This window comes from Taudactylus pleione, unplaced genomic scaffold (assembly GCF_031769625.1).
Source record: "Taudactylus pleione unplaced genomic scaffold, aTauple2 ptg000034l, whole genome shotgun sequence".
In the NCBI taxonomy this organism is placed as follows: domain Eukaryota; kingdom Metazoa; phylum Chordata; class Amphibia; order Anura; family Myobatrachidae; genus Taudactylus; species Taudactylus pleione.
This window is the reverse complement of record NW_028284436.1, coordinates 1252413-1265065: the sequence shown is the minus strand read 5'-3', so window position 1 is coordinate 1265065 and position 12653 is coordinate 1252413. Positions and strand designations below refer to the sequence as shown.

Sequence of the window (12653 nt, the reverse complement as noted above, 5' to 3'; positions counted from 1 at the left end):
TACTCCTCAGGGGCCAGATGCCAATGGATATCTGACTGGGAGAAACAACTTCAATGACGTAGATCTGAACCGAAACTTCCCTGATCTCAATTTGCTCATGTACCAAAATGAAAAGCATGGAGGACCGACTGACCACCTACCCCTTCCCGACAACTGGAAGAACACGGTAAGTTCCTATATGTCAGCTGCCTTGTCATACAGTTATTGTTACCTTGACAGAAACTGTTTCACAATGTATTCATATCTGCTATGTAACTTACTGTAAGCTATTGCTCTCTGTTATGATCTGGCTATGATTACGTACAAGACATCTGCTCTGCAGATGAAAAAAAAGCCCCCCCTCTCCTGAAATATCTATAGTTTTGAAGTATATACATTTAAGGAGAGATGTATCAAGCCTTGGGGGTAAATTTACAAAATTTCGGGCTTGGTCGAGATTGCAATCTCGGGGGAGTTTAGGCATTATTTTCAACTCACAAATTTACTAAACACAAAATCAGGTGAGATGTTTCTCTTTTCAACGTAAAATTCGGGTCTGATTGTAAACTTAAAAAAACTCACCATCGGCCAAACTGGGAAGTACTTTTCATGAAAAAGATATAACTCGGGAATTTACTAAGAAACGAGATTACAATCTTGGGTGTAATTGTAGCAAACTCGCAGCTAAACAGAACTTTCAAATAGACCACCTCCTGATCTGCAAGTTTGTCAGATACATACACAGTGTGATTTGTGTATGTTTCTGCACGTAAACCTTATGTAAAGGGTTAAATGTGAAAAAAAAATGATGTAGGGTTCCCCCCCCAAAAAAAGCATAACCAGCCCCGGGCTGCTCAGCCAGTGCTGGTCCCTAAAAATACAGGGGGAAAAACAAGTAGGGTTCCTCCGTATTTTAGGAACCAGCACTGGGCTGCTGAGCCTGTCCTGGTTTTAAAAATAGGGGGGGTAAATGCGTATGGATCTTCCTATTTTTAAAACCAGCACCGGACTCAAATCAGGCTGGGTTGTAATGCCACAACCAGGGGACCATATCACTGCTTCACCACAGAAAAAGCATTATCACCCCAAGCTAGTCAGCCCAAGCCAGGGATCTCAGGACCCCCTAATCGGGTCCCCCCTCTCCCGAGCACCCCAGGCTTAGTCTGAAGAGCTCTGGGTACAGGGGTAATAGTAGTGTAAATAGTTAGAAACTATTGTTATTTTACCATGGAATTACAGGTGCCAGCATGCCTGCCCTTTGGAACTTGTGGATCTAAAAGTGCCAGCAGGCGGCCGGCACCCGTACGACTCCCGCTGTAAAATAATTGTTAAAAAGCCACAACACACACACCGTAGAAAGTACAACTTTATTACATACACCTACCTCACTCACGCATACTTACCCGCTGCCCGATGATTGGTCCACTTCTCCAAGCAGAAATCCAATGGGAGTACCTGTGAAAAATAGATTCTATACTCACCTCCATCCTGGCGCTGGTCTCCATAGCCCGGGTCTTGGCAAAAAAACAAACCACCACCCGGACCATACACTTACATTAGCGATGTATGCGTGTGACCACATACACCGCTAACCGGCTCCTGACTGCTCAGCCCACGTGTGAACTGTCAGGAGCCAGCAACCAATCAGCGGCCGCTAACACGCATTGGTGTTTCGCACACAGCCGCCGGTTACCGCACAATTAAATACGACATTTGCTATTATGTATAAATCGAAATGTTAATAATGTTAACACTGAGGGCCTGATTCAGACCCGGACGCTCTTTCAGAGCGCTCGCTCTGAATCAGTGCCCTCCCTCTCATTTTTTAGAGCGGCCTCCTGGCCGCTCGCATAGCTGTGGGTTTCCACCCACAGCTATAGACCATCGCGACCATCGGGCTTGCGACGAGACCCTTGTGGTAGGGTCTCGTCTGACGCAAGCCCTGGAGTGCTTTTGGCTCTATCAGAGCCAAAAGCACTCCCACTGACATCATTTATGATGTCAGTGGGGCCGGCCCCAGACGGTAGGCGTTCCCATGGGAACGCCTCCGTCTGGGCAGCAACGCCCCCGGCACGCCCACCAAAGGGGGCATGCTGTCACTCAACATCAACAGCATGCCCCCTTTGTAGCGAGACCCATAGCGACGGCTTGCCCGTCGCTATGCGGGTCTCGCGCATGCGCACAACGGAGCCGGCTACCTCGTGCGCATGCGCACTTGGCCAACATCGACCAGCTTGCGAGCGCTCAACGCTCGCGAGCGGGTCTGAATCAGGCCCAGAGTGAATAATATTGGACCCATAGTGACAGTCACTTTGAGAGAATGAGCATACAGGCAAGGGGATTTGAACCCACGGAAGGAAAATTGATTGTTATTTGATGGAGCAAGAGATAACAAATGACATATCTATCGGTGCAGGATCACAGCAGTTTCTGTGAGTTCCTTACCTTGTAAACTCTTTGGTATGTAACTGATAGGCTCCAACTGCTGACACCATCAAAAGCCATCGGTAGGCAAATTCCAGCCCACCTTTTCCAGTAATTACTTCACAAGCATTCTACCTCAGTAGTGTTCTAGCATACCTGCACCTGCATTACATAATTCAGCTTCAGTGCTATCCAGAAAACTTGTACTAACATTGCTTCTCAGCGTTCTGTTCAGTGCTATCCAGAAAACCCACTCCAGTGTTGCTTCACAGCATATTTCTGCTTCTACTATGCATAACATTCAGTTCCAACATCACCTGCAGCATGCTTCTTTTGTGCATAGCACGCAGTTCCAAAATCATCTGTAGCTTGCTTTTATTGTGCATAGCACGCAGTTCCAACATCATTTGTAGCCTGCTTTTATTGTGCATAGCACGCAGTTCCAACATCATCTGTAGCATGCTTCAATTGTGCACAGCATGCAGTTCCAACATCATTTGGAGCCTGCTTTTATTGTGCATAGCACTCAGTTTCAACATCATCTGTAGCCTGCTTCTATTGTGCACAGCACGCAGTTCCAACATCATCTGTAGCCTGCTTCTATTGTGCACAGCACGCAGTTCCAACATCATCTGTAGCCTGCTTCTATTGTGCATAGCTTGCAGTTCCAACATCATTTGTAGCCTGCTTCTACTGTGCATAGCACGCAGTTCCAACATCAACTGCAGCCTGCTTCTATTGTGCACAGCACGCAGTTCCAACATCATCTGTAGCCTGCTTTTATTGTGCATAGCACGCAGTTCCAACATCATCTGTAGCCTGCTTCTATTGTGCATAGCACGCAGTTCCAACATCACCTGCAACCTGCTTCTATTGTGTATAGCACGCAGTTCCAACATCATTTGTAGCCTGCTTCTACTGTGCATAGCACGCAGTTCCAACATCAACTACAGCCTGCTTCTATTGTGCACAGCACGCAGTTCCAACATCATCTGTAGCCTGCTTTTATTGTGCATAGCACGCAGTTCCAACATCATCTGTAGCCTGCTTTTATTGTGCATAGCACGCAGTTCCAACATCACCTGCAACCTGCTTCTATTGTGTATAGCACGCAGTTCCAACATCATTTGTAGCCTGCTTCTATTGTGCATAGCATGCAGTTCCAACATCACCTGTAGCCTGCTTCCATTGTGCACAGCATGCAGTTCCAACATCACCTGCAACCTGCTTCTATTGTGCACAGCATGCAGTTCCAACATCATTTGGAGCCTGCTATTATTGTGCATAGCACTCAGTTTCAACATCATCTGCAGCCTGCTTCTATTGTGCACAGCACGCAGTTCCAACATCATCTGTAGCCTGCTTCTATTGTGCACAGCACGCAGTTCCAACATCATCTGTAGCCTGCTTCTATTGTGCATAGCACGCAGTTCCAACATCATTTGTAGCCTGCTTCTACTGTGCATAGCACGCAGCTCCAACATCACCTGCAGCCTGCTTCTATTGTGCACAGCACGCAGTTCCAACATCATCTGTAGCCTGGTTTTATTGTGCATAGCACGCAGTTCCAACATCATCTGTAGCCTGCTTTTATTGTGCATAGCACGCAGTTCCAGCATCACCTGCAACCTGCTTCTATTGTGTATAGCACGCAGTTCCAACATCATTTGTAGCCTGCTTCTATTGTGCATAGCATGCAGTTCCAACATCACCTGTAGCCTGCTTCCATTGTGCACAGCATGCAGTTCCAACATCACCTGCAACCTGCTTCTATTGTGCATAGCACGCAGTTCCAACATCATTTGTAGCCTGCTTCTATTTGTGCACAGCATGAAGTTCCAACATCATCTGTAGCCTGCTTTTATTGAGAATAGCACGCAGTTCCAACATCACCTGCAATCTGCTTCTATTTTGCATAGCACGCAGTTCCAACATCATTTGTAGCCTGCTTCTATTGTGCATAGCACGCAGTTCCAACATCACCTGCAGCCTGCTTCTATTGTGCACAGCACGCAGTTCCAACATCATCTGTAGCCTGCTTCTATTGTGCATAGCTCTCAGTTCCAACATCATCTGTAGCCTGCTTCTATTGTGCATAACATTCAGTTCCAACATCACCTGCAGCATGCTTCTTTTGTGCATAGCACGCAGTTCCAACATCACCTGCATCTTGCTTCTTTTGTGCATAGCACGCAGTTCCAAAATCATCTGTAGCTTGCTTTTATTGTGCATAGCACGCAGTTCCAACATCATTTGTAGCCTGCTTTTATTGTGCATAGCACGCAGTTCCAACATCATCTGTAGCATGCTTCTATTGTGCACAGCATGCAGTTCCAACATCATTTGGAGCCTGCTTTTATTGTGCATAGCACTCAGTTTCAACATCATCTGTAGCCTGCTTCTATTGTGCACAGCACGCAGTTCCAACATCATCTGTAGCCTGCTTCTATTGTGCACAGCACGCAGTTCCAACATCATTTGTAGCCTGCTTCTACTGTGCATAGCACGCAGTTCCAACATCACCTGCAGCCTGCTTCTATTGTGCACAGCACGCAGTTCCAACATCATCTGTAGCCTGCTTTTATTGTGCATAGCACGCAGTTCCAACATCATCTGTAGCCTGCTTTTATTGTGCATAGCACGCAGTTCCAACATCACCTGCAACCTGCCTCTATTGTGTATAGCACGCAGTTCCAACATCATTTGTAGCCTGCTTCTATTGTGCATAGCATGCAGTTCCAACATCACCTGTAGCCTGCTTCCATTGTGCACAGCATGCAGTTCCAACATCACCTGCAACCTGCTTCTATTGTGCACAGCATGCAGTTCCAACATCATTTGGAGCCTGCTTTTATTGTGCATAGCACTCAGTTTCAACATCATCTGTAGCCTGCTTCTATTGTGCACAGCACGCAGTTCCAACATCATCTGTAGCCTGCTTCTATTGTGCACAGCACGCAGTTCCAACATCATCTGTAACCTGCTTCTATTGTGCATAGCACGCAGTTCCAACATCATTTGTAGCCTGCTTCTACTGTGCATAGCACGCAGTTCCAACATCACCTGCAGCCTGCTTCTATTGTGCACAGCACGCAGTTCCAACATCATCTGTAGCCTGCTTTTATTGTGCATAGCAAGCAGTTCCAACATCATCTGTAGCCTGCTTTTATTGTGCATAGCACGCAGTTCCAGCATCACCTGCAACCTGCTTCTATTGTGTATAGCACACAGTTCCAACATCATTTGTAGCCTGCTTCTATTGTGCATAGCATGCAGTTCCAACATCACCTGTAGCCTGCTTCCATTGTGCACAGCATGCAGTTCCAACATCACCTGCAACCTGCTTCTATTGTGCATAGCACGCAGTTCCAACATCATTTGTAGCCTGCTTCTATTGTGCACAGCATGAAGTTCCAACATCATCTGTAGCCTGCTTTTATTGAGAATAGCACGCAGTTCCAACATCACCTGCAATCTGCTTCTATTTTGCATAGCACGCAGTTCCAACAGCATTTGTAGCCTGCTTCTATTGTGCATAGCACGCAGTTCCAACATCACCTGCAGCCTGCTTCTATTGTGCACAGCACGCAGTTCCAACATCATCTGTAGCCTGCTTCTATTGTGCATAGCACTCAGTTCCAACATCATCTGTAGCCTGCTTCTATTGTGCATAACATTCAGTTCCAACATCACCTGCAGCATGCTTCTTTTGTGCATAGCACGCAGTTCCAACATCACCTGCATCTTGCTTCTTTTGTGCTTAGCACGCAGTTCCAAAATCATCTGTAGCTTACTTTTATTGTGCATAGCACGCAATTCCAACATCATTTGTAGCCTGCTTTTATTGTGCATAGCACGCAGTTCCAACATCATCTGTAGCATGCTTCTATTGTGCACAGCATGCAGTTCCACCATCATTTGGAGCCTGCTTTTATTGTGCATAGCACTCAGTTTCAACATCATCTGTAGCCTGCTTCTATTGTGCACAGCACGCAGTTCCAACATCATCTGTAGCCTGCTTCTATTGTGCATAGCACGCAGTTCCAACATCATTTGTAGCCTGCTTCTACTGTGCATAGCACGCAGTTCCAACATCACCTGCAGCCTGCTTCTATTGAGCACAGCACGCAGTTCCAACATCATCTGTAGCCTGCTTTTATTGTGCATAGCACGCAGTTCCAACATCATCTGTAGCCTGCTTTTATTGTGCATAGCACGCAGTTCCAACATCACCTGCAACCTGCTTCTATTGTGTATAGCACGCAGTTCCAACATCATTTGTAGCCTGCTTCTATTGTGCATAGCATGCAGTTCCAACATCACCTGTAGCCTGCTTCCATTGTGCACAGCATGCAGTTCCAACATCACCTGCAACCTGCTTCTATTGTGCATAGCACGCAGTTCCAACATCATTTGTAGCCTGCTTCTATTGTGCACAGCATGAAGTTCCAACACCATCTGTAGCCTGCTTTTATTGAGAATAGCACGCAGTTCCAACATCACCTGCAATCTGCTTCTATTTTGCATAGCACGCAGTTCCAACATCATTTGTAGCTTGCTTCTATTGTGCATAGCACGCAGTTCCAACATCACCTGCAGCCTGCTTCTATTGTGCACAGCACGCAGTTCCAACATCATCTGTAGCCTGCTTCTATTGTGCATAGCACTCAGTTCCAACATCATCTGTAGCCTGCTTCTATTGTGCATAGCACTCAGTTCCAACGTCATCTGTAGCTTGCTTTTATTGTGCATAGCACGCAGTTCCAACGTCACCTGCAACCTGCTTCTATTGTGCATAGCACGCAGTTCCAACATCATTTGTAGCCTGCTTCTATTGTTCATAGCACGCAGTTCCAACATCACCTGCAGCCTGCTTCTATTGTGCACAGCACGCAGTTCCAACATCATCTGTAGCCTGCTTTTATTGTGCACAGCACGCAGTTCCAACATCATCTGTAGCCTGCTTCTATTGTGCACAGCACGCAGTTCCAACATCATCTGTAGCCTGCTTTTATTGTGCATAGCACGCAGTTCCATCATCACCTGCAACCTGCTTCTATTGTGCACAGCACACAGTTCCAACATCATCTGTAGCCTGCTTCTATTGTGCATAGCACTCAGTTCCAACGTCATCTGTAGCCTGCTTTTATTGTGCATAGCACGCACTTCCAACGTCACCTGCAACCTGCTTCTATTGTGCATAGCACGCAGTTCCAACATCATTTGTAGCCTGCTTCTATTGTGCATAGCACGCAGTTCCAACATCACCTGCAGCGTGTTTCTATTGTGCATAGCACACAGTTCCAACATCATTTGTAGCCTGCTTCTATTGTGCATAGCACGCAGTTCCAACATCACCTGCAGCCTGCTTCTATTGTGCATAGCATGGAGTTCCAACATCACCAATAGAAGCAGGCTACAGGTGATGTTGGAAGCACGCAGTTCCAACATTAACTGCAAAGCAAAATATTAGCCCAAGCACCAGAGGGGGTGTAGAGCACTAAACCCGCCTCCTGGAGTTCAATGCTGCACACCTACCGGAGGCTTTGCCACACCTCCAACAATAAAACAGACAAAACACCTGCAACCTGCTTCTATTGTGCAAAGCATGCAGTTCCAACATCACCTGTAGCCTGCTTCCATTGTGCATAGCATGCATTTCCAACATCACCTGCAACCTGCTTCTATTGTGCATAGCATGCAGTTCAAACATCATTTGTAGCCTGCTTCTATCATGCACAGCATGCAGTTCCAACATCATCTGTAGCCTGCTTTTATTGTGAATAACACGCAGTTCCAACATCACCTGCAATCTGCTTCTATTTTGCATAGCACGCAGTTCTAACATCATTTGTAGCCTGCTTCTATTGTGCATAGCACGCACTTCCAACATCACCTGCAGCGTGTTTCTATTGTGCATAGCACGCAGTTCCAACATCACCTGCAGCCTGCTTCTATTGTGCACAGCACACAGTTCCAACATCATCTGTAGCCTGCTTCTATTGTGCACAGCACACAGTTCCAACATCACCTGCAGCCTGCTTCTATTGTGCACAGCACACAGTTCCAACAACACCTGCAATCTGCTCTTCTATTGTGCAAAGCACTCAGTTCCAACATCACCTGCAGCCTGCTTCTATTGTGCACAGCACGCAGTTCCAACGTCATCTGTAGCCTGCTTTTATTGTGCATAGCACGCAGTTCCAACGTCACCTGCAACCTGCTTCTATTGTGCATAGCACGCAGTTCCAACATCACCTGCAACCTGCTTCTATTGTGTATAGCACGCAGTTCCAACATCATTTGTAGCCTGCTTCTATTGTGCATAGCATGCAGTTCCAACATCACCTGTAGCCTGCTTCCATTGTGCACAGCATGCAGTTCCAACATCACCTGCAACCTGCTTCTATTGTGCATAGCACGCAGTTCCAACATCATTTGTAGCCTGCTTCTATTGTGCACAGCATGAAGTTCCAACATCATCTGTAGCCTGCTTTTATTGAGAATAGCACGCAGTTCCAACATCACCTGCAATCTGCTTTTATTGTGCATAGCACACAGTTCCAACATCATCTGTAGCCTGCTTCTATTGTGCATAGCACTCAGTTCCAACATCATCTGTAGCCTGCTTCTATTGTGCATAGAACGCAGTTCCAACATCATTTGTAGCCTGCTTCTACTGTGCATAGCACGCAGTTCCAACATCACCTGCCGCCTGCTTCTATTGTGCACAGCACGCAGTTCCAACATCATCTGTAGCCTGCTTTTATTGTGCATAGCACGCAGTTCCAACATCATCTGTAGCCTGCTTTTATTGTGCATAGCACGCAGTTCCAGCATCACCTGCAACCTGCTTCTATTGTGTATAGTACGCAGTTCCAACATCATTTGTAGCCTGCTTCTATTGTGCATAGCATGCAGTTCCAACATCACCTGTAGCCTGCTTCCATTGTGCACAGCATGCAGTTCCAACATCACCTGCAACCTGCTTCTATTGTGCATAGCACGCAGTTCCAACATCATTTGTAGCCTGCTTCTATTGTGCACAGCATGAAGTTCCAACATCATCTGTAGCCTGCTTTTATTGAGAATAGCACGCAGTTCCAACATCACCTGCAATCTGCTTCTATTTTGCATAGCACGCAGTTCCAACATCATTTGTAGCCTGCTTCTATTGTGCATAGCACGCAGTTCCAACATCACCTGCAGCCTGCTTCTATTGTGCACAGCACGCAGTTCCAACATCATCTGTAGCCTGCTTCTATTGTGCATAGCACTCAGTTCCAACATCATCTGTAGCTTGCTTCTATTGTGCATAACATTCAGTTCCAACATCACCTGCAGCATGCTTCTTTTGTGCATAGCACGCAGTTCCAACATCACCTGCATCTTGCTTCTTTTGTGCTTAGCACGCAGTTCCAAAATCATCTGTAGCTTGCTTTTATTGTGCATAGCACGCAGTTCCAACATCATTTGTAGCCTGCTTTTATTGTGCATAGCACGCAGTTCCAACATCATCTGTAGCATGCTTCTATTGTGCACAGCATGCAGTTCCACCATCATTTGGAGCCTGCTTTTATTGTGCATAGCACTCAGTTTCAACATCATCTGTAGCCTGCTTCTATTGTGCACAGCACGCAGTTCCAACATCATCTGTAGCCTGCTTCTATTGTGCATAGCACGCAGTTCCAACATCATTTGTAGCCTGCTTCTACTGTGCATAGCATGCAGTTCCAACATCACCTGCAGCCTGCTTCTATTGAGCACAGCACGCAGTTCCAACATCATCTGTAGCCTGCTTTTATTGTGCATAGCACGCAGTTCCAACATCATCTGTAGCCTGCTTTTATTGTGCATAGCACGCAGTTCCAACATCACCTGCAACCTGCTTCTATTGTGTATAGCACGCAGTTCCAACATCATTTGTAGCCTGCTTCTATTGTGCATAGCATGCAGTTCCAACATCACCTGTAGCCTGCTTCCATTGTGCACAGCATGCAGGTCCAACATCACCTGCAACCTGCTTCTATTGTGCATAGCACGCAGTTCCAACATCATTTGTAGCCTGCTTCTATTGTGCACAGCATGAAGTTCCAACACCATCTGTAGCCTGCTTTTATTGAGAATAGCACGCAGTTCCAACATCACCTGCAATCTGCTTCTATTTTGCATAGCACGCAGTTCCAACATCATTTGTAGCTTGCTTCTATTGTGCATAGCACGCAGTTCCAACATCACCTGCAGCCTGCTTCTATTGTGCACAGCACGCAGTTCCAACATCATCTGTAGCCTGCTTCTATTGTGCATAGCACTCAGTTCCAACATCATCTGTAGCCTGCTTCTATTGTGCATAGCACTCAGTTCCAACGTCATCTGTAGCCTGCTTTTATTGTGCATAGCACGCAGTTCCAACATCATTTGTAGCCTGCTTCTATTGTTCATAGCACGCAGTTCCAACATCACCTGCAGCCTGCTTCTATTGTGCACAGCACGCAGTTCCAACATCATCTGTAGCCTGCTTTTATTGTGCACAGCACGCAGTTCCAACATCATCTGTAGCCTGCTTCTATTGTGCACAGCACGCAGTTCCAACATCATCTGTAGCCTGCTTTTATTGTGCATAGCACGCAGTTCCATCATCACCTGCAACCTGCTTCTATTGTGCACAGCACACAGTTCCAACATCATCTGTAGCCTGCTTCTATTGTGCATAGCACTCAGTTCCAACGTCATCTGTAGCCTGCTTTTATTGTGCATAGCACGCACTTCCAACGTCACCTGCAACCTGCTTCTATTGTGCATAGCACGCAGTTCCAACATCATTTGTAGCCTGCTTCTATTGTGCATAGCACGCAGTTCCAACATCACCTGCAGCGTGTTTCTATTGTGCATAGCACACAGTTCCAACATCATTTGTAGCCTGCTTCTATTGTGCATAGCACGCAGTTCCAACATCACCTGCAGCCTGCTTCTATTGTGCATAGCATGGAGTTCCAACATCACCAATAGAAGCAGGCTACAGGTGATGTTGGAAGCACGCAGTTCCAACATTAACTGCAAAGCAAAATATTAGCCCAAGCACCAGAGGGGGTGTAGAGCACTAAACCCGCCTCCTGGAGTTCAATGCTGCACACCTACCGGAGGCTTTGCCACACCTCCAACAATAAAACAGACAAAACACCTGCAACCTGCTTCTATTGTGCAAAGCATGCAGTTCCAACATCACCTGTAGCCTGCTTCCATTGTGCATAGCATGCATTTCCAACATCACCTGCAACCTGCTTCTATTGTGCATAGCATGCAGTTCAAACATCATTTGTAGCCTGCTTCTATCATGCACAGCATGCAGTTCCAACATCATCTGTAGCCTGCTTTTATTGTGAATAACACGCAGTTCCAACATCACCTGCAATCTGCTTCTATTTTGCATAGCACGCAGTTCTAACATCATTTGTAGCCTGCTTCTATTGTGCATAGCACGCACTTCCAACATCACCTGCAGCGTGTTTCTATTGTGCATAGCACGCAGTTCCAACATCACCTGCAGCCTGCTTCTATTGTGCACAGCACACAGTTCCAACATCATCTGTAGCCTGCTTCTATTGTGCACAGCACACAGTTCCAACATCACCTGCAGCCTGCTTCTATTGTGCACAGCACACAGTTCCAACAACACCTGCAATCTGCTCTTCTATTGTGCAAAGCACTCAGTTCCAACATCACCTGCAGCCTGCTTCTATTGTGCACAGCACGCAGTTCCAACGTCACCTGCAACCTGCTTCTATTGTGCATAGCACGCAGTTCCAACATCACCTGCAACCTGCTTCTATTGTGTATAGCACGCAGTTCCAACATCATTTGTAGCCTGCTTCTATTGTGCATAGCATGCAGTTCCAACATCACCTGTAGCCTGCTTCCATTGTGCACAGCATGCAGTTCCAACATCACCTGCAACCTGCTTCTATTGTGCATAGCACGCAGTTCCAACATCATTTGTAGCCTGCTTCTATTGTGCACAGCATGAAGTTCCAACATCATCTGTAGCCTGCTTTTATTGAGAATAGCACGCAGTTCCAACATCACCTGCAATCTGCTTTTATTGTGCATAGCACACAGTTCCAACATCATCTGTAGCCTGCTTCTATTGTGCATAGCACTCAGTTCCAACATCATCTGTAGCCTGCTTCTATTGTGCATAGAACGCAGTTCCAACATCATTTGTAGCCTGCTTCTACTGTGCATAGCACGCA

The 12653-nt window shown here is 46.4% G+C and overlaps 1 protein-coding gene across 2 annotated transcripts in view; it reads left to right on the top strand.

Moving 5' to 3' along the window:
* The window catches only part of CPN1 (carboxypeptidase N subunit 1), a 91127-nt gene that overhangs the window by 16384 nt on the left and 62090 nt on the right, over positions 1-12653 (top strand). For both annotated transcript variants that reach the window (XM_088452157.1, XM_088452158.1), the window contains exon 3: positions 11-166. In XM_088452157.1, coding sequence (XP_088308283.1) covers positions 11-166 — 156 coding nt within the window. The remainder of the gene's footprint in view (positions 1-10; positions 167-12653) is intronic.